At 39.7% G+C, this 22,512-nt stretch overlaps 1 protein-coding gene across 11 annotated transcripts; it reads left to right on the plus strand.

Annotated features, from left to right (window-relative positions):
* Window positions 1-8,092: 8,092 nt before the first annotated feature.
* LOC140863112 (putative disease resistance RPP13-like protein 3) lies at window positions 8,093-22,157 on the plus strand. 11 transcript variants are annotated; one of them, XR_012143837.1, is made up of 5 exons: window positions 8,093-9,450; window positions 10,181-10,315; window positions 10,413-10,467; window positions 17,695-17,762; window positions 18,461-18,526. XR_012143837.1 is itself a non-coding variant. In XM_073266274.1 (4 exons), the coding sequence occupies exons 1-4, from the start codon at window positions 8,514-8,516 to the stop codon at window positions 21,977-21,979; spliced, it is 1,131 nt and encodes a 376-aa protein (XP_073122375.1). In that variant the 5' UTR covers window positions 8,093-8,513; the 3' UTR covers window positions 21,980-22,157. The 11 variants fall into 11 exon arrangements, 10 of the variants coding, with proteins under 10 accessions (XP_073122375.1, XP_073122373.1, XP_073122374.1 ...); XM_073266274.1 differs by lacking the exons at window positions 17,695-17,762; window positions 18,461-18,526 and adding an exon at window positions 21,976-22,157; XM_073266272.1 differs by lacking the exon at window positions 17,695-17,762 and having other exon boundaries at window positions 18,461-18,595.
* The last annotated feature ends 355 nt before the right edge of the window (window positions 22,158-22,512 follow it).

Genomic DNA, 22,512 nt, shown 5'->3' on the forward strand with positions numbered 1-22,512 from the left:
GATCATCCACCTGGGTTGGTCATAGGTGACCCTTCTGCTCCTCGAAAAACACGTGGTCAAATGATTAATGAATTCTTGCATGCCGCTTTCATATCTCAGGTAGAGCCCAAGAAAATAGATGAAGCTCTATCAGATGCCAGCTGGATTGAAGCTATGCAAGAAGAGTTGAATCAATTCACCCGCAACAATGTTTGGCATCTAGTTCCTCGACCGAAAAATCAAAATGTGATTGGAACTAGATGGGTTTCGTAACAAGCTCGATGAACATGGCACTGTTGTGCGTAACAAAGCTCGACTTGTTGCTCAAGGATTCAGACAAGAAGAAGGCATAGACTTTGAGGAATCTTTCGCGCCAGTTGCAAGACTAGAAGCTATCCGCATCTTTCTTGCTTATGCAGCCTTCAAGAATTTTAAAGTTTATCAAATGGATGTGAAGTCTGCATTCCTCAATGGTCTACTTCAAGAAGAGGTGTACGTTGAACAACCACCAGGTTTTGTCAATCCTACTCATCCTTAATATATCTATAAACTTGACAAAGCTCTCTATGGATTAAAACAAGCACCACGTGCTTGGTATGACACTTTGCTAAAATTTTTACTGGAACATGATTTCCAAATTGGAACGGTCGATAAGACCCTGTTTAAATTTGTAAAAGGTGATCATGTGTTACTAGTACAAATTTATGTTGATGACATTATATTTGGGTCAACTAACCCCAAGTTGTGCTCAAAGTTCTCTAAACTGATGAAGGAGAAGTTTGAAATGAGCATGATGGGCGAGCTAAACTTCTTTCTTGGACTTCAAGTAAAGCAACTTGAAACTGGAATATTCATCAATCAGTCCAAGTATGCCAAGGAATTGGTAAAGAAGTTTGGAATGGAACAATGCTCAACTGTATCTACCCCCATGAGTACATCAATTAAGCTTGATAAAGATGAAGGGGGAATTCCGGTCGAGGTAACCATGTATCGAGGCCTTATTGGTTCACTGCTCTATTTGACTGCCAGTCGACCGGATATCATGTATTCAGTTTGTTTATGTGCTAGATTTCAAGCCGCACCTAAGCAATCTCATTTCATTGCTACCAAACGAATACTTAAATATATTAAAGGAACTACTAATGTGGGTCTTTGGTATCCCAAAGATTCAAATCTTAATCTTATTGGCTATTCAGATGCAGATTATGCAGGTTGTAGAATTGATCGCAAAAGTACAAGTGGCACATGTCAATTCCTTGGAGATAGACTAATTTCGTGGTCAAGTAAGAAGCAGACATCAATTGCTACCTCGACCGCCGAAGCAGAATACCTTGCTGCTGGCAGCTGTTGTGCTCAAATACTCTGGATTCAACAGCAGCTTAATGATTATGGGATTCGGTCGAGTGAAGCTCCAATCTACTGTGACAATACAAGTGCCATAGCCATCACTCACAATCCAGTGATGCACTCTCGGACAAAGCACATTGATGTCAGGCATCACTTTATCCGAGATCATGTCTTAAAGAAGGAAATCAGGCTGGAATACATCTCTACCGATCAGCAAGCAGCAGACATATTCACCAAGCCTCTACCGGACGCTAAGTTTTCATATTTTCGAAATATTCTTGGCTTAGTAGATTTAAGTTAGTATGCATGTGTTTAGGGGGAATGATTGTCAATATGACATTAATAGATTAGCTGTTACGTTGCCATTAATATTGGCATATCATCCGCCTTTAACTAGTCTCTGACAGGCTTCGTACTAGCAGCTTGGTGCTTTGAACCAAATGACATTAATTGGGCGCCGTGATTATGCTCTTCAAAACTTTTTGAATTTCAAAAATACTTTTCATGACATCACCCTATGGCCCATAGGTTCCTATATATACTTCTTTACACTCGTATATCAATCTTTCACCTTTGCTAAAAACTTTCATATTGTATTAAACGCTCCATCGAATTACTCTCAAGCTCTTGCTTACTCTTTGCTCGAGTTCTTATCTACAGATATCATGTCGATCCAGAAGACTTGCCTCGCCATCAACTTTGATTCCGTTGTTAAGGCAAACAACGCAGGAATAACTGAGGTCTTCACCATGCTTGAAGCCTCTGGACTAAAGAAATTTCTGGAATGCAGCGCCATCTGCGATTTGCCTGTTTTGAAGGAGTTCTTCGCAACCGCTCAAATCGAGCATGGGACTATCAAATGCTTGATCAAGACAGAGGTCTACTCCTTCAATCAGAAGTTCTTCGCCAGCACATTTGATCTGCCCTCCAGGGGTTTGACAAAATGCACGGATCTTCCAGATGGTAACTGCTCTTATTGGTTGAAGGAGTTCTCAACTACTGATGCTCCGATCAAACTGCCGGCCCAGAAGACATCTCTCAAAGCTCCATTCAGGCTACTGACTAATATCGTGGCCAAGAATCTTTTGGCCAAGGCTGGATCTTACGACAAGGTGACGCTGGAGAAATTTCAATACATGGCTTGTATTGCCTCCAAGATCAACATAAACTGGTCAGACATTCTGTTCAATATTCTATGTGAAATGATCAGGGGCAAAGGGCAATCCGAGGGATTTGCTTTGCAAATCTGCCACATCTTGGGCGTCCTTGGAGTGGACTTTTCCAAGACTGAGCCTCTGCATCCCACCAAATGGCTCAACAAGTCTACGATTCTCAAATTCCTGAACAAGAAAGAGACTGCGGTCGACACCTTGCCCTCAACCGCAAAGGTTATTGCTATCCCTCAACCGCTTTCAACGGTTTCGGTCGTGGCCAAACCAGTCCATACCAAAAAGTCTGCCAAGCGTCAACTGATCATCGAATCTGACTCTGAAGATGAATCACGTGAGAATGTTCCACTGATTCAAGCTTTCAGCAGGTCATCCCCTTCGGTTTCCAAAGCAGCTGTGTCATCCACGCCTGCAGGCGAGAAGAAGAGGCAGCACAAGAAGCTAAAGTCTCTTTCTGGACTTGCTCCTACCCTGCCAACGGTCGAGACTACTACCGTTGTTGCTTCTACTGCTCCTCGTCCTACAAAAGGTGTGATAATCCGGGAAGGTGCCTCATCAGCTCCTGAGGTCACTCTAGCTGATCCCAAAGACAAAGGGAAAGGTGTGATGATCTACACACCCAAGGCTCAACCAGCAGCTACGATAGAACTCAATATGATCATCTCTCACGTGCTCCGTACTGTCAAGCGTCATCTACAACGTTTTGACAGATGGCATCACTCCCGCACTCACTTGACACTCGCTCAAATATTTCCTAAATGGAAATCTCTAAACGTCATTGAGCAGAAGATGCTTCTATTTGCTGATACTGAAGACATCGTGGAGGCTCTGGGAAGAAGACATCTCATAGACTTGAAGCTTCGAGGAAGCCTGCTATCACTGCTAATTAATGAGCGTGTCAAGAATTTCAAATCCAAGAGTCCTACCGCTGCCGATGACTTTGTGATTTTGACTGGACTACAGGATAGTCTACGTCAAATCACTCAACTACTTCAGCACTTCCAAGCTCTCAACAATGTCAAAACACCAGCTTCAGCAGCCTGTTTGCAAGCTTATGTGCTGGAAGCACAAGTGATGATGAAAACCTTTCTCACTCAAGATCAGGGTGAAGAAGACGTCTATGCTCTCCCTTCTTCAGATGGGATTCTGACCGATCTCATCACTGCTGACCTCTTTCAATCATATGCTCTAAGATCGAGTGTAGCAGCATCTTCATCGGTCGACCCCTCCTCAACCGCAGTCCAAGCAGTTACTCAACCGGAAGCAGTTGTGATTGCTCACTCCTCTCCCGTGACGACCGCTCACACTTCTCCCGGTCATTCACAAGATGTTTTAGAAGTGGTTGCACAAGAGATACCTGTCACCTCTGTGACAGAGGCTCCTTGCAGTAGTGAAGCAACAGTGCCCCCAACGGAGATATCAAGCACTATTGTATCACCTGCATCTCCAGAACAGCAAGTGACTGATGCTGATCCAGCACTTCAACCGTCTCCATCTACTGAAAAGTTTATGGAAGATCTCATTATGGATGAACCAAGTGCTGATCCTGGTACTCCACCAACCATATTGGCTGCAGTCGAAACTATTACATCTCCAACTGTACCATTATTGGAAGGTCCATCGGGTAGCTCTCCAGCAAGTTCACCCGCACCACATCATCATGAGTCTAGCCCGGTTTCACCAAGAAATGACTCAGAAGGGCAAATGATTCAGACTGATGATTCTTTAATTGAAGCCATGGCCGCAGCTCTAGATCATACCTTGATAAATCGGCTTCATGAGCTCATGCAAACGGTTAGGTCCTTCTCTCAAGACATAACAAACTCATCCTTATCAGTCGATAATTCACGCCAGACGATGATTCGGCATTTCGAGACCGTGTCTCGAGACCTTGCTCGTCTGTCCACAGAGATCACTAATCATCATCGCACTCAAATCAACACGCTCTCTACCGTCTCCGAACAAGTTATCCGATCCGAAAATCGCCTTCATAAGCAGTTGAATGATCGGATGGACACTATGCAAGCCACTCTACTTGCTCAAATCGATGCAAAAATAGACACTATGCAAGCCTGCCTTGGCACTCAACTCACTGAGGTCATCCTTCGGCTCAACCAAGGTGATGCCAAAAAGGGGGAAGAAGAGCAACGTAGAGCAGCAGAGGCAAGAAGACGTGAAGAAGAGTCCAGAAGAAAAGAAGAAGCCGACAGAAGAAGAAGAGAAGGCGATAGGTCAGGAGGAGCCAGTTGGTTCAAAAGATGAACAACTTATCTCTTCTTTACTTATCGCAGCCGCATCTTATTTTTTTCTGTAGGTGTAATAAAAATGCTTATTGTACTTAATGAAATTCATTCTCTCAATGAAGTTCATTTTAATGCTTTCATATTGTTCTTGGAGCACTTAAGTTTTGTCATCACCAAAAAGGGGGAAATTGTTGAATCCGATATTTTGGTGATAACAAACAACAACTCATTGTATAGGAATGTGCTGCCAACCATTGTATTTCAGGAATCTACTACAACTTCTACCGGAAGCTTGTCAACCGCCTTTGCTCTCGACCGGCTGAAGTCACAAGCCTATCGACTGGCTATCAAAACCAGCAGAGGATAAATCCATCTACCGGAAGCTTGTCAACCGCCTTTGCTCTCGACCGGCTGAAGTCACAAGCCTATCGACTGGCTATCAAAACCAGCAGAGGATAAATCTATCTACCGGAAGCTTGTCAACCGCCTTTATCTCTCGACCGGTTGAAGTCACAAGCTTATCGACTGGTTATTCAAACCAGCAGAGGACAAATATCTCTACCGGTAGAATGCCAACTGCCTATCTAGATATCTCGAGACAAGTACCTGTGACAAGATGTTCTTTGCAGGATCTTTTATTAAAAGCAGAACCAGCGTTTCAGAAGATTTGTTGACTCCTGCAAATCAAGACAACAGGTTGTACCAAAATGGCAAAAACACAGAATGACTGCAGATAAAGCATTCGACCGTTTATTCCAGTTTTGGACCCTGGAAGTTGTCTGCAGTGTACGATCCTCATGCAGAATCATCAATGCATTTATGAGCATTAAATGTGCATTCAATGCAGCATCAGAACGTTCAAAATAAAGACGTTGATGATTGACCTATATAAAGGGAAGATTGCTCAAAAAGAGAAGAACAACAAGAACAACAACAAGTGATACGAGACAACGAAGAGAGACAAGCAACTCAGAAAAATTTCAATCACTTGACTAATATCAGAAGTCCTCATCTGATATACTTGAGCACACTTACAAGATCATTCATCTGCTGCTCAAATAAACCCTCGCCTACAGTTCACATATCTGATCGTCAAGGATCATCCTAGGGTTTTCAAGCCTCTCGACCGCTCTGCAGTCTGAGAAGCTCAACTCAACTATACTCAGTGTTGAAGAGACTTGAAGCTGCTCTGAAAGCTTCCACCAGTCTGATAAGAACTGAGAATCTTATCTGTGTAAATCTAGGAGTTTCGGATTAGGCATTGGATAAGTCCTAAGTCTGAAGTGGGTGTATTACAAGACGTTGTAATAACCAAAGTCTTCTAGTGAATTCCTTCCTAAGTGGAAGAAGGGGAGACGTAGAAGGATTAAGCCTTCGAACTTCCATAAAATCGTGCTTTAGCATTTACTGCCATTTATCTTACATCCTGCTCATACATTGCATTATAAACTTTGCATCACTAAAACCTCTGAACTATTTCCGCACTATTTAAGTTGTTCAAAACGTTTTAGAAGTTGAGAAAACTGATTAAGTGAACTAAACCTCACTTGATCATTTTAAAGAAGAAGAAGAAAAGTTTCAGAGTGTATTCACCCCCCCTCTACCCTCTGAACCGATCCCAACATATTGTGACCAAATATTGTTTGTGAAATTTTATGTTATATACTATACATTATCTATTAATAATTAATTTTGAGATTATAATTGAATATATATAAATAAAAAATTAAATACACCTTCATTACTCATAATGCAATAAATCTCTCATTAAAGTTTGACTAAAATTTTAATTCCTTTTTTGTCCTTGTTTTTTACCTCATTTTTTCACAATTTTCCATACAATTTTTTTGATCCATACACAATTTTAGGGCAAAGTTATAAATTCACAATGAAAAAACTTTGTTCATCATGCATACTTTATCGTAGAAATAGATTCTTGAGTGAGTTAAGCTTTATAAAATAAATTACATAAGCTTTTGAAAATTCGATCCGCGTGATACGTATATTCGTTTTATTTCGATATGCTATTTGTTGGCTATTTGTGATATTATTTGAAGCATGTTAGAATTATTGGAAGTATTTGATATGTACTGTTAAAAATCGATTTAAAAATTGTTAAGAAATTTTTGATGATTTGATTTGATATGGCCCTGACGCGGTGGGTTATAATAATCGTTCATTTGGCCTCTCTCCTTAGAGGAGTAACATATAGGAAGTTGATAAGTAAACCACGAAAAATAAGATAATTAAAAGTGCAATATTTGCCTTGTATTTGTGTCAGATTCAACATGCTTAATTTGTTTCGAGATTATAATATGTGCATGTGTATATTTTGGTGTTTATCATGTCTAATCGATCCCCGGCCCACTTGATGAGTGTTTTACCAAAACACTCACTCCCTTACCTTCCTCCCCATATACCGAAAAACAATTGGAAGAGGATGAGCAACATGCATTCTGGGGTTGGTAATCATGTAGTGGAGATATTATTAGTATCTTTTGTGTTTTATTGGTGTTTCCGCTATTACAGTTTTCTTATTTTGTAAAGACATTTTTTCGGTTATGTAAAACTGATTGAAGACTATTTTGTATACACGTGGTTTGTTGTTTTACACTACGACATGTTAAATAAAGCCGATGATACGTCTCGTTCTCAAAATGTGACATTTTTAACAGTAAAAAAGTAAATGTTCAATGCTACTTATACGTTATTTTTAATAATTAAATAATATTCATTGTATTAAGTACAAATAAATTTCATCGTATAACAAATAATAATAAAATTAATTTCAAAAAAACAAAAGACCAATATAATCGTATTTAATTTCAAAGAATTATTAATTATGTTTATAATGAGAACATAGAAAAAATGGGTACTAAGAAAAAATATTATTTTATGGGTTTATAAATTTATCAGCATTACATTTCTTACCCACTTTTATTTTGTCCAGTTGACTGAAACGAGATTCCATTTTCTTTTTAAAAAATGAATATAAATAAATAACTTCTAGAAACTAGTAAGGATTTTTTTAAAAAAAAGTTTTAAATGACAATAATAATATACAAAAATAAAAATAATAAAACGAATTACTATATAAGTTCCACATCAGTCTACCTGATTTAATAATGGGTAATGCTACATGTACACGGAGTTTTACACGTTGGATTACACATGACACTTAAAATTACGTGATTATCCCTCCACTTGATTTGGAAAAAATCTTTCAAAAATGCTTGTAGGATAATCATGTAATTTTAAGTATCATGTGTAACCGTGTACATGTAGCATTACCCTTTAATAATCGTCTTCCATTGTTGAAGTTTTACCAAGCTTTCTCCAACTCCTTTAGTTTTGTCATCTGCAGCTGTAGATTCTCTTACCGAACTCGTAAACCAGATCTTACCCAATCTTCAATCCTATTTTCTTCTTTATCCCAAAAATAAGATGGCATCCCTCCGTGACAACCTCGTTTTCTTGCAAGATTTCCTTCAAAATATCCTGGGCGAAACCATTAGCGAAAGGGATGTTCGAATCCGGGATGCTGCGGATCAAGCGAAAGATATAATCCAATCCCATGTCTCAAAGAAAGACGCTGCTCGAGACGAAAAGGAGTTTGGTGCATTCCAACATTGCATCAACGAAGTTGATTCGATCATTAAGGAAATTCAGGAGAAAGAAGATAATAATCTGCCTTCCAAAACTTCATCGGTTGGCAAAGAATCCATGGTGGGAGTGGATCAAGACTTGATTCAAATAAAGGATTGAGTCATGGGAGATGAGCAGAGTACAAATCATCCCCATCACCGGGATGGGAGGTATTGGCAAGACCACTCTAGCTAGAAATGTTTACGAAGACAATTCGACCGTCAACTTCTTCGATACTCGTCATTGGGTGACAATATCCCAAGAATATAGTGTCCCAGATATTCTTGGAAGCATCCTTTATGTCAAAGGGGCGGAAGCAGAGTTTTTAATCGAACGTGTGTACAAAAGTTTAAAGGGTAGGAGATATCTTATCGTGATGGATGATATGTGGCATTCAGAAGTTTGGGTTAAAGTCCGAAGGGCATTCCCCGACGACTTTAACGGCAGTCGTGTGATTATTACGACGAGGTTGTCTGAAGTGGCCTTGGACATCGATTCCAACAGCCGCCTTCATCGGATGCAACACTTCTATGAGGATCAAAGTTGGGCTCTATTTCGTAGCAAGGCCTTTGGAAACGACTACTGTCCTCCTAGGCATATGGAAGAAATTTCTGAAATTGGCAAATCCATTGCAAGTAACTGCAAAGGACTCCCCCTTGCTACTGTGGTGATCACTGGAATGCTGAAAGCCAACAAAACGAGAGAGTACTGGGAGAATATTGCAGAAAATGTGAACGTAGCATCCACCATAAATGATGATCGATACTCGGGAATCTTCTCTTTAAGTTACAGTAACTTGCCTCGTCACTTGAAGTCTTGCTTTCTATACATGGGATTCTTTGCAGAGGATTACGAGACCCCTGTCAAAAAACTGATTAAATTATGGGTTGCCGATGAATTTCTGGAACCATCATCATCAGAATCTAAAAGCTTGGAAGAGTTGGCGGAGGAGTACATAGAAGATCTGGTCGAGAGAAGCCTCGTTTTGGTGGCGCGCAAGAGATCTAATGGCAGGATGAGACATTGCAAGATCCATGATGTCTTAAGAGATCTAAGCATAACAAAAGGTAGAGAAGAAAGGTTTGTTCTGCATTTCACCTACATGGATAAAAGCAAAATTACTCTTTCGAAACTGGTTGAAATCCAACACCGCCTGATTATTCATACTGATCAAGCGGGCTTAAAAAAAACCAAAATTTGCAACTCAACAGTTCATACTCTTCTATATTTTGGCTCAAAAACCAGTACACTCTCCTCATTTGCTTCAAAGCTTACATCACTAAGGGTATTGGACGAACTACTTGTAGATTCCAAGTTTTTCCTCGACCAAATCTTCAAACTAGTTAACTTGAAGTACCTTGCTTTTACCTATAACGAAAGCGATAAATGTGTGATTTTGTAGTACCCCGGTTCTATTTTACAAGATTAAGTGATTTTAAACATGTTAGAAAGTGACATCTAATTTTAAAAATGTCAAAACATGTTTAAGGAGTCCTTATTTGATGAAAATAAGTGGAAAATCAGATCTAGAACGTCCGAAAATGGTAGGGTAGGTCCCGGGGGTCCAAAAATGAGTTCAGAAGGACCAAAACAGTTCGGAGCACTCGGAACAGTTTGGGCCCTCCGAACCCGAGTTCGGACCGTTCGAACTCAGCAGAGACAGATGTCTTAAAGGCTTGTACAAGTGGCAGTTTGGACCGTTCGAACCCAGTTCGGATCGTCCGAACTTTGCCTATAAATAGGCCATCCGAGGGCCTCATTTTTCACACCAAAAATCTTTTCTCTCTCGTTCTTTAGTGCTTTCTAGGGGTTTTTGGGTGTTTCCAGCCTTCCTAGGCTTGGTCCGGAGGTTGGCCAGGTGCTCTGGGGTTGCGGCGGAGCGGTGCCTAAGTTCTGGGGCAGTCGTCATCAGCGGGCTGACGACGGACGCAGGTATAGCTCTGGCTCCTTATAGTAAATATGGAGTATGCTATAGATTAGTTAAGGCTTTTAGAATAAGGTTATAATGCATGAGTATTTTGCATTGTAGTGCGGATTATAGTCTTGGAATTTAGAGCTGGTATAGCTTGCCTAGTAGAACTAAGGTACGTAAGTACAGACTGAGATAGCCAGCTAAATATACATGTTTATGTGTTGCATAATTATGTGTTGCATTATTATCTATCATGATATGCATGATTTAATGTTCATGATTTGTATGCGGCATTTGCATACCATGTTGAGTCTGTTATCCTTTTGAGATAGCCAGTTGTTCTAGAGTCGCTCAGCCCTAGGGTTGTTGTTATTATACGATCGGGTACCATGTGACACCCACTGGACCGATGGGGCAGCGTGTGCGGTTTTACCCAGGACGGTGATAGTCCAAGATCGAGTTCAGTATGTGTGGCACCCACTGGATCTTCGGAGCAGCGTGCACATATTGGAGGCGCCTGTGTACTAAGCATGATTTTCCAGATATGATCCCATTTACCCAGAGCATTCATAGTTCATGTTGCATGCATCATATAGACCTGTATATTCAATACTTTATGTACTGGGCGTTAGCACTCATGTCCCTGCTTTTATCTCGGACACCCCATTCGACGGGGCAGGTTTGCAGGTGGATCAGGAGCGAGAGTTGTAGTTGGTCGGTGACCAGGTCTTGGTAGCAGGAGTCTTCAGAAGAGTTTTAGATTAAGATTTTATTCGGTATATTCAATTTGGTTGTATCATTATATCAAGATTTATTTATCTTGGAATTGTTTATCTTTAAGATTTTCCGTTGTTATTTCTCTGATTATGTTTAATTAAGTTCAATGCATGCTTAAGCTTCTTATTAGTAGGTGATCACGGCGCGGGTCACTACATTTATGGTATCAGAGCATGCATAGTAATCTTGGGATCTAGATTGCTGAAATTGGGATTGACCTCTAATCATCGTGTAGATGGCGGGTCATGGTGACGAGAGTAGCCACGGCAGCATAGGTGGACGATGGGGTGATCAGGACGATCGAGAGCATCGTCGGGGCCGTCATCACCATCGCCATGATGATCGCAGGCGTTTCAGCATGCATAGGTTTATGCAGATGGGACCAAAACCTTTAGTTGGAGGAGAGTCACCGGAGAATGCGGGGAACTGGCTACGACGTATGGAAGTTTGTTTTCGAGAGTTTCGATGCACTGAGGAGCAGCGGATGGAGACTCTTGTTTTTTGGTAGAAGGACGAGCTCGAAAGTGGTGGGATTCTACTTCTGTGCCTTTTATTGCAGCCTAAGGAGTTGCTACTTGGGATGAGTTCCACATGGCTTTTCATAAGCTGTATTTTCCTCCTGCTCTCCGACAGACGAAGACAAGTGAGCTGTTGGGTTTGTGGCAGGGATCGATGTCGATCGAGGAATACTAGTTGAAGTTCTTTGAGTTACTGCCCTATTGCCCCCAGATTTCTGATAGTACAGAGGCGAAGTACAATATGTTCCTTCAAGGCCTTAATCCGGAGATTCATGACCGAGTTGTTGTAGGAGATGACATGACTTACGAGGGACTTGTGAGTCGATGTCATCAGGCTGAGGACAGTATTCGCCGTAACATATCTTTCCTCTCATCTAGACCCACGAGTTCTTTGGGTCCACGCACTCAGTCATTTAAGAAATCCGGATCTTCTTCATCTACAGGATCTGGTGAGACTCGTCAGTTGGGCAAGAATAAGTTATAGTGTGATCATTGTGGGAGAAATCATTCTACTGAGAATTGTAGAGCAGCTGCTGGAGCTTGTTTCATCTGTGGAAGTGTTGATCACTTCAAGAAAGATTTTCCCAAGCGTAGTGGACAGAGTGGACAAGCATCTAGGATGGGATCTCAGGTTAGTAGACAGTTTGAGGCATCAGTACAGCAGAGGACCCAGGGTAGGCATCATGGATATGGTCAGCAGTCTCGGATGCAGGGTCAGATATATGCTTTACAGGGAGCTCAGACGCAGTCAAAAAATAATGATGACGCTCATAATGATTTTGACGGATGATGTATTTGATTTGGTTTGATAGTTCTGTTTTGTGATAACAGAATGGTAATAAGTTGTAATTTGAAAATTATGTGGAATTATGATTTGGGGATTCTCTGGAGTTAATTCCAAGTATTTTATGATTAATTTTCAGCGGTGATGAATTAATAGATATTTTCATAACAAGGGGTTAGAGTTGTGCTGGTGATCAGTTCTAGGCTTTCTCCTGAAACAATTCAAAAAGTCAGTGGTTTGACATAGTGTCTGGGATGACTCAGTGTTAGGGTCATTGGTTATTGATGATGGATTTTCATCATAGATTCAGTGATAGATTATACCAGGTGCTGAGGATTGTGCAGGGTTGTTCAAGACGGTATAGGAAGCGCGACCTACGCCGGTGTTTTCTGGGAAGTTTATTCCAGATAGGCTATTGGGGGAGGCTACCTAAGTCTTGATATTTTGCACAGTTATAGCAAGGGGTATAATTATCAAAAGGAATGTTTTTATGAATTTGATATTGGTACTGGATTAGTGCCAAGAGATTTGAACGCTATCATCTGAATTTATCAGAGATACAGATTTTAGTTTCCATTGACAAAATAGTCTTGGAAAGAATTCCTTGACAAGTGTACATTCTGGATTGTTAGTTTTCTCTGGTGGTACTGGGAGAGAACCAGGAAATTCGATCAGTATTGTCTAGAATTATCGGAGTTGCAGATAGTGATCGGGGACATGATCAGTATGATGATTTGGGTTTCTTATTAAGTGATTGTAAGGATTATTTGGATTCAGTGAGGTCTTTTAAAATTATATTAGAGAATAATGAACTCGTTGTTATTATTCAAGTCCATGTTGGTACTTAAGATGTATTTCGAGGATGAAATTATCTTAAGTGGGGGAGAATAGAGTAGCTTGGTTCCATTTTACAAGATTAAGTGATTTTAAACATGTTAGAAAGTGACATATAATTTTAAAATGTTAAAACATGTTTAATGAGTCCTTATTTGGTGAAAATAAGTGGAAAATCAGATCCGGAACGTCCGAAAATGGTATGGTAGGTCCTGGGGGTCCAAAAATGAGTTCAGAAGGACCAAAACAGTTCGGAGCACTCGGAACAGTTCGGGCCCTCCGAACCCGAGTTCGGACCGGGACCAAAACAGTTCGGAGCACTCGGAACAGTTCGGGCCCTCCGAACCCGAGTTCGAACCGTCCGAACTCAGCAGAGACAGATATCTTAAAGGCTCGGACAAGTGGCAGTTCGGACCGTCCGAACCCAGTTCGGATCGTCCGAACTTCGCCTATAAATAGGCCATCCGAGGGCCTCATTTTTCACACCAAAAATCTTTTCTCTCTCGGTCTTTAGTGCTTTCTAGGGGTTTTGGGGTGTTTCCAGCCTTCCTAGGCTTGGTCCGGAGGTTGGCCAGGTGCTCCGGGGTTGCGGCGGAGCGGTGACTAAGTTCTGGGGCAGTCATCATCAGCGGGCTGACGACGGACGCAGGTATAGCTCTGGCTCCTTATAGTAAATAGGGAGTATGCTATAGATTAGTTAAGGCTTTTAGAATAAGGTTATAATGCATGAGTATTTTGCATTGTAGTGCGGATTATAGGCTTGGACTTTAGAGCTGGTATAGCTTGCCTAGTTGAACTAAGGTACGTAAGTACAGACTAAGATAGCCAGCAAAATATACATGTTTATGTGTTGCATAATTATGTGTTGCATTATTATCTGTCATGATATGCATGATTTACTGTTCATGATTTGTATGCGGCATTTGCATACCATGTTGAACATGTCATCCTTTTGAGATAGCCAGTTGTTCTAGGGTCGCTCAGCCCTAGGGTTGTTGTTATTATACGATCGGGTACCGTGTGACACCCACTTGACCGACGGGGCAGCGTGTGCGGTTTTACCCAGGACGGTGATAGCCCAAGATCGAGTTCAGTATGTGTGGCACCCACTGGATCTTCAAAGCAGCGTGCACATATTGGAGGCGCCTGTGTATTAAGCATGATTTTCCAGATATGATCCCATTTACCCAAAGCATTCATAGTTCATGTTGCATGCATCATATAGACCTGTATATTCAATACTTTACGTACTGGGCGTTAGCGCTCACGTCCTTGCTTTTATCTCGGACACCCCATTCGACGGGGCAGGTTTGCAAGTGGATCAGGAGCGAGAGTTGTAGTTGGTCGGTGACCAGGTCTTGGTAGCAGGAGTCTTCAGAAGAGTTTTAGATTAAGATTTTATTCGGTATATTCAATTTGGTTTTATCATTATTTCAAGATTTATTTTTCTTGGAATTGTTTATCTTTAAAATTTTCCGCTGTTATTTCTTTGATTATGTTTAATTAAGTTAAATGAATCCTTAAGCTTCTGATTAGTAGGTGATCAAGGCGCGGGTCACTACAGATTTCTCCATCCATCTCCAAGCTCCAGAATCTCGAGACCTTGATCATCGAACGGGGCGGTCTTCCTTCCGATTATATGTGTGAAGTAATTCTACCACTGGAAATTTGGAAAATGCCGAGATTGCATCATCTAGTCCTGATGAGGAATACGTCCTTGAGCTTTCCCTATCGCGATGGGCTAAGTGGAACATACTCCGCTCTAGAAAACTTGCAAACCCTTTCGAATGTGATGAATTTCAAATTCACCAAGGAGACAGTAAAAGGCTTTCCAAACCTAAAGAAACTGAGGATCCAATACAATAGCATTGAACCTAAAAAGTGGGTTACGTTTGGGCTTGACAATCTTGTCTACCTGCAAGAACTAGAGGAGTTAAATTTTCGCTTCCATGTCGGCTCCGCACTTGTAGATAGTAAACCTTTGGCTACAAATCTTGCCTTTCCACAGATTCTTAGGAATCTCACTTTGACGCGCTCTGGAATCCCATGGGAGAAGATGTCGATGGTCGGTTCGTTGCCGAATCTTGAAGTTCTCAAACTCAAGAAAGACTCATTCGTGGGTAAGGAGTGGGAACCAACCGAAGGGGAGTTTCTTGTACTAAAATACTTGGAGATGGTGACCTTAGATCTGAGGGAATGGCGGGTCAAAAGCGACCATTTCCCATGCCTCGAGACGTTGTTTATTCGATGGTGTTATGAACTGAAGGAGGTTCCATCCAGCGTGGGAGACATACCAACACTTGAGAGATTAACAATGCAAACTTTCAATGTGGAAGCAGAGGACTCTGTGAGGCTAATTGAAGCTGAACAACAGAGCCTGGGAAATGATGTGTTCAAAGTTCGTATATTTGATCCATCAAAACGAGTAGAAACTACATCCCAACAGTGGAGGGTTGCACGACGACAAGACCGGATCAGAGAGTTGCTCGGCGACGAGGCCGGCATTCGCAAACTGTTCCAATTTCATCATTAATCTAGTAATTTCAATTCTTGTATATTCATATGCTAGAAATTATGTAGTATGTGTTGCACTATATCAAAACCGCATCATGTGCTACATAGCAAATCGAGGCACAAGGGCACGAGTCACCCCAGGTGAGGAGTTCGGCTAAGCCAAAAAAAAAGATGGAGTTTAGAAAAACATATATCATAAAAATTTTATTTGAAACAAATTAGATGGGCATTGGGCAAAGTCATATGTTGTAAATTAGTGATCAACGAGACAACGACAGCAAATGTGAAATGTCGATGGTAAATTTTCTAAATCGAACACATGAAATCGGTATTATTTGGAAAGAATTTAGCTATTTAGTTTTTATTTTATCGTGTTATCTCTTTAATTTTTAATATTAATTGATACAAAAAATTGTATTCTTGGCCCTGAAAATCCTTCTGCAAAATAGAAAAAGAGAACATCTGGAGCATGATGCTTGACTCTTGCACTAGCTAACGAGTGTCGCTAACTCCTATGAAGTTCTTGTACAACAACAGCTATCAGATGATTATATGGAAGACATCTTTTGATGAGTTGTACGAGCAGAAATGAAAATCCCATTGTATTGAGATGATTTTTCTGAGTCACCTGATTTGAGACCAGATTTGATTCAAGGTTTATGAACAGACGAAGATTGTCTGTCGAGAATGAAGAGGACTTGGACTAGATAGTCAAAGTATACGAATTTTAGATGCAGACTTTCGTATTTTGATCGGAAAGATCAAATATTTTTGAAGATTTCGACTTCCAGAGGATTTGTGAGATATGAGAAGAAAGAGAAATCATCTCTGAGATTGTTTGAATCTCACTAGAGTCTGGAGATGACAGGCGATCTTGCCTACAGACTTGTGATGAAGCATCTCTTTCTGGTTTTCACAAGGTGATTTCCGTATTTCGTTGCGGATTATCGCCAGATCCGTGTTGCTGAATTACCCAACCAGATTTTCTTATGTTCTTTAGTTGATGAGACCGTAATTGGACGAGTTACCGAATTGCTTGAGACGACTGATTCAGAGTTTTGACCGAATAGAGAAGTAGCTTCGAAACCAACCGATTCAGTTTGTGTTAGTACAGTTGAGCTGTTACGGATTTGAAGAAGAGATTTTGAGACATAGTCCGATTTGAGACAGCTTTTTATGGACTTAATTCTGATATATGAATTCGGTTCAAGTGTTGGATATTATCCCTTCTCTTTTGGAGATTGAACTGTATTCGATTTCGAGGACGAAATCAATTCTTAGAGGGGAAGAAATGTAACACCCCAAAATTAGGGAATTTGAGGATTTAATTGATATTTGATCAGGGACTGAATTGCAAATTTGGAAAAATTCAGGGACCAAAGTGCAAAAATGGGATTTTATATAAATACACTTGGCCCTTATCTTTTTGACTTAGTATTATCCTTTCCTCTTCTCTCCTCCTTCACGCCACCAACCTCCATTAACGTGAATTTGAGCTTCTTGATTTCATTTCTTGCTCGATCCGTCCGATAGAATTTTAATCCGAATGCAGATTCACGTTCACGGCTGCGAGAGATCCATTCTACCGTAAGTTTTTCTTCGATCCAGTATACTTTGATTTTGGGGATGTTGTCAGAATTTATTTAAATTCGGATATGTTATTCTTGAGCTGAGATAGATCGTATACTTGAAGTCGGATCGAAAAAAGAACGTCGTTCGGATTTGTTATGATTTTATAGGCATAACTCGAGAATTGGGTATTGATATTTGTTGAATTTTGGATTGAATGGGATAATTTGTTGTTGTTGGGAGTTGTATTGGATCTATTTATTGATGTCTGTGTTTTTCGCTTGTTCAGATTATAGTCGTTATGCCGCCGGTTTGAGATTTCAGAATTTTGGAAGTTTGTTTGAGTTTTTGGGACTGATTTGAATTGGATTGTTGTTATTGAGTTCTTTTTATCTCCGTACAGATTGGACTGAAGAAGATTGAGTTCAGAGTTCGCAGAATTGGAAACGTCGCAGAATTGATCGAGTTTTGGTAAAGATTTTACCTTAATCGTTGAATAACGATTGTATAGAATTCTGATTAGAATTCTTATTATTGTAACTTTTTTAGATTGCAGCTACGTCAAACAAATAAGAGGTAAGAGACAACATCGATTGGAATGGGAAGATTTACTCGAATCCGAATTGATTCGTGTTTTCCCGAAGAAATCACATACTTGCATGTCACTTGAAGTATATGTTTGATTGTTTTCTGAATTACACTTGCATTCATATTGAGCCTATTATGTTGTTTTAGAGGGCACAGAAGCCCAAGAAAATTAGACGTTCTGGGGATTATAGTCGAGTGGCATTTGTGGGAGAATTACTACCAATTTTCGATCAAATCTCTGTAGATGCCCCAGAGTCTAGAGGATTGAAATATGCACATTTCACCTCGATCGGTTGAGTCGGTGAGTTGTGTGATATTTTTTCCTCGGGATCCCAAATAGAGCAGAGAACCATTTCCTTGATTTATCAGATATGAGAACTCGATTTAAAGACATGCATTGCATTTTATTGCATTTCAAATGGAGTTGTTGATATACTACTTGACGTGCTTGTCTTCTTGTTACGTATATCATGATTTGATATATTACGTGGATTATATTTTTTGTCTCTTTTATTGGGAATTGTATTCTCACCGGATTTATCCAGCTGTTGTCTTGTCTTTGTATGTGTGCTTGACAACAGGTGGGACAGGTTCGAGTTAGAGGCAGCATGACTAGACTGGAATTTGGACGATAGAAGTGAGGACTTGGTTTAGAAGTCGAACTTTGTATTCGAACTAGTTTTGTACTTATTGTATTTTGGATTCTATAACATAGAATAGATGCATGTTCTACTTATCGATGATTTGTACAACTTTAGAACTTCAAGGGTCCGTGTACCTTCGCATTGTTTGGAGTTTGCAGTTTTGTTCATGCACGGACCCCGTGCCACCTCCGGGTGAGGGTCCGTGTAATGAGGCAGAAAGTCGGGTTTTTAGTGTATTTCTTTCACATGGACCCGGACACGGAGGTGGTGCGGGGTCCATGTACTCTTCAGATAAATGCACGAACCCGTGCACAGAGGGTGGACGGACCCGTGCACGGAGGGTGCACGGGGTCCGAGCATGTTCTTTAAAAAAAATTCTTACCTTTTGTACGGACTCTCTGTGGATTATTTAAATGTTATGCTTTGATAGATGATTAGAATCCGGGTCCTCACAGAAACAAAAATTGAAATTCAGATCAATCAAAACAAATGGATTCATACAGATCGAACTTAACAAAGTTGTCCAGATCAAGTTTCCGGCAAAATTGGATTATTTTGGATAAATCAAGCATTTGATCTATGTCCCCTCACAACTATTTTACTTCAACAGATCAAATGACCATCCTCTAGAAAAAAAACCCAGATCAATCAAAATCTTATATCTTATGCCAGATCGAGTTCAAATCATATTTAGTCAAGATCAAATATTTACACTTCACAAGTGTAAAAGTCTCCAATCCAGATCAGATCAAACAAACGATTGGAATCATCAGCTGCCGAAGTTGTTGAGCTAGAATACAAACTCATTAAATAAAGTTTTGAACATTGGCTAGCCTTTCTTATAGTCAAGATTTGTAAGCCAATGTATGAGATATGTTGGCGGCTCATTCTCAGAAGATTTTTGCGGCTCACTGGCTAGTTTTGAAAGTTATAAATACATGGTGATTCAAAGATTCAAACCAAAGAGTGAACAATACGAGAAATCATGAATTCAAAGTTTGCTTTCCAATTCATCCTAAAACCAAAAAACCTTCACTCTGTATTCTAACTCAGAAACTTACATCACCAGATCGAAGTTTCGAAGCTCTGAGTTAGATAATATATCAAGATCGATCGAGCTCAAATAAATATACTTCACATCAAGAAAGATCCAGATCAAAGTTTCCGAAGCACATTTTGTGACTTCATCTTGTAACTCAAGCAGAGTATTTGATCTGCTTTAAGAGAAGTTTTGCTAGGAGTTCCTCTCAAAAGTGTTGATAGGATCGGATTTGTACAAAAAGTTATATAAATCAAATTCTTCTAGTGGAATCCTTCTGGAAACAGAAGAAGGGGTGACGTAGGAGATTAAGCTCCGAACATCCATAAAAATCCTCTGTCTCTTTTACTTACTGCACTTACATTATTTTGATCTGCCTTAGCTTTCTCAAGAAGTTCAATTCTGCGAGGAAGATTCTTCCTCCTGATCTTATCAGATCTTTCGAGCAGAACTGTAGTAGCCTAGTTCCATTTTATCATATTAATTAAATAAAAATTGTTAAACATGGATTAAGGGCTTAAATTGGAATTAATTGGAGAATTTTCGAAAATTTGGGTCAAGGTAGGTTCGGAGGGTCCGAACCCTTCCGAGGCATGAATCCTTGAATCGGAGGCTACGGACAGTTCGGAGCGTCCAAACCCAGATCGAACCGTACAAAATCAGTTAGGCCATGTTGCTGATGAGGTGTCAAGGTTGATCGGACACAAGGTCCGAACTGTGCATGCAGTGACATGTCCCGCATGCAGAGATTGGACCGTCCGAAGTCCCGATCGGACCGTCCGAAGTCCGCCTATAAATAGGCCATCCGAGGCTCACTTTTCTTCACACCATTCAGCTCTCCTCTCTCGGTTCTTAGACATTTCTAGGTGTTTTAGGGATTTTCCAACCTTCCTAGGCTTGTTCCGGAGCTTGGCAAGGCGCTCTAGGGTTGCTGCGGAGGGGTGCCCTAGTTTTGGGGCAGTCGTCATCAGCGGGCTGACGACGGACGCAAGTATAGCTTTGGCTTCTTATAGTAAATAAGAAGTATGCTATAGTCTAGTTAAGGCTTTTAGAATAAGGTTATAATTCATGAGTACTTTGCATTGTATTACGGACTGTAGGCTTGGACATAGTGCTGGTCTAGCTTGTCTAGTGTATGAGGCACGGAAATATTTATTCGAGATATCCAGATGAGTATGTATGTATTATGTGATTTGAATGATTTATATGATACAACATGTCATGACTGTATGTTGCATTCATATGCATATTAAGCTTTATTACCTTAGAGGTAACCTCTAGTAGGCGCTCACCATACGAGTCGTGGATGGTTGGATATGTAAGTCTTGTGTCAGGTCATCATGTAACACCCAGAAAATTTATACGTAAATCCGCATGCATAATTAGGAGAAATTAATTTTTAAAATGAGGGTTAAATGTATTTATGTGATATTATGTGATTTATATGCATGATTTAATTTATTTTAGGTGGGCCGGGCTTGAGTCTTTTAATTTTTAAGTATATTATGTTTTAATTGGTTTTTGGCCCAATTAATTAGAAATAAAATTATTTGGGCTTTCAAAATTATTTTTAAGTTAGCCCAATGATTTTTATGGGCTTGTGGGCCCATAGGAATTGTTGGGCCAGTCAGTGATTTTATTGGGCCAGTCCATGAATTTTTATGAATTAATTAGTTAATGGGCCTAAATATTTTTATTTAAGCCCAATAATATTTAAGCATTTTATTTTAGTAAAAAAAATTATAATTTTTAAAATTATTTATTAATTATGGGGTAAGTTAGATATTGGCTTTAAGTCAGTTAAGGGGCTTAGTAGGGAGACCAACAGTCTGGACTGAAACCATGAAAAAAAATCCCTAAGTTCGAAATATATATTTAATTATTTTAGTGCATGAAAATATTTTAAGTATAAGTATATATTATGACAAATCAATTAAATATATATTACGGACAAAATTTTCAGTGCATGCATTCATGAAATTTTATATGCTTATGATTATGTATGTGTTGAGCAATAAAATATTTTCTTGATGAAAATTGATGTAATGTGACATAAGGGTGGTTATCCACCATATGATTTATGATGTAGTTTACTACCATAGGATGTGATTTATCACCGCCACGTACGTTGGTTCAGGAGACTGATCGGTCGGCACAGTTAACGTCACACTTACGGATAGGATCATAGACTGTTTCAAAGAAATCCCATGCTCAACTATGTTATGTATGACGAAGAAAAGATTATGATTATGTTTAAGATTATGATTCAGCATTTATGTTATAAAAATATTTTCATGCATGTTCATGTATCATGTATATGTATTAGTATGATTATGTGATGCATTATTTTAAACCTTGATATTCAAGTTTAGACATGTTGAGCTCCTAGGCTCACTACGCTTATATGGTGCAGGTGAGACAGATGTTAATTATGTAGCTCCTACAGGTGGTGAGGACGTATGAGTTCACAGAACAGTGGCCCCGTGACCGTTGCAGCTCTATAGTTGATGTTTTAAGATACAGTTATTTTATTATGCTGAGTTTCAAACCAGTTATACTTTATTTGTTATTTCCGCTTATGGGAGTTTTTCACTAGTATACTTATTATATTATTTCATGCATGAAACCTTTTTAAGTTGTTAGTTGTTTATTATTATTTGAGATATTTTATTTAATAAGAAATATTTTTCTTGCATGTTTATACATATGTGTATGGGCATATATGTATAGTATTATTTTTAGTATTTTAAAAAAAAAAAAAGTTTTCCGCATTTAAGTTTAAAGAGTATTAGATGTTTCATTTGGTATCAGAGCGCGGTCCTTGGAGGGTGTCCTACTGCCACGTGAAGCTCAAAAATCTCACTATCGGTCTGTAAGTTTTAAATGTTTTAATAAGATTTATTAGGAGCTTATGTATTAGTTTAAGAATTTCATACTTAGTAAAACTTTT

Source organism: Henckelia pumila, chromosome 4 (assembly GCF_033568475.1).
Source record: "Henckelia pumila isolate YLH828 chromosome 4, ASM3356847v2, whole genome shotgun sequence".
NCBI lineage: Eukaryota > Viridiplantae > Streptophyta > Magnoliopsida > Lamiales > Gesneriaceae > Henckelia > Henckelia pumila.

What these genes read in the sequence shown, in the direction of transcription:
- LOC140863112 (XM_073266272.1), top strand. Translation starts at nt 8,514, where the DNA reads ATGAGCAGAGTACAAATCATCCCCATCACCGGGATGGGAGGTATTGGC. An exon ending in CGGGCTGACGACGGACGCAG is followed by an intron (nt 10,316 to 10,412) that starts GTATAGCTCTGG and finishes TTTGCATTGTAG; the next exon opens with TGCGGATTATAGTCTTGGAA. An exon ending in GCTTGCCTAGTAGAACTAAG is followed by an intron (nt 10,468 to 18,460) that starts GTACGTAAGTAC and finishes GCTTGACAACAG; the next exon opens with GTGGGACAGGTTCGAGTTAG.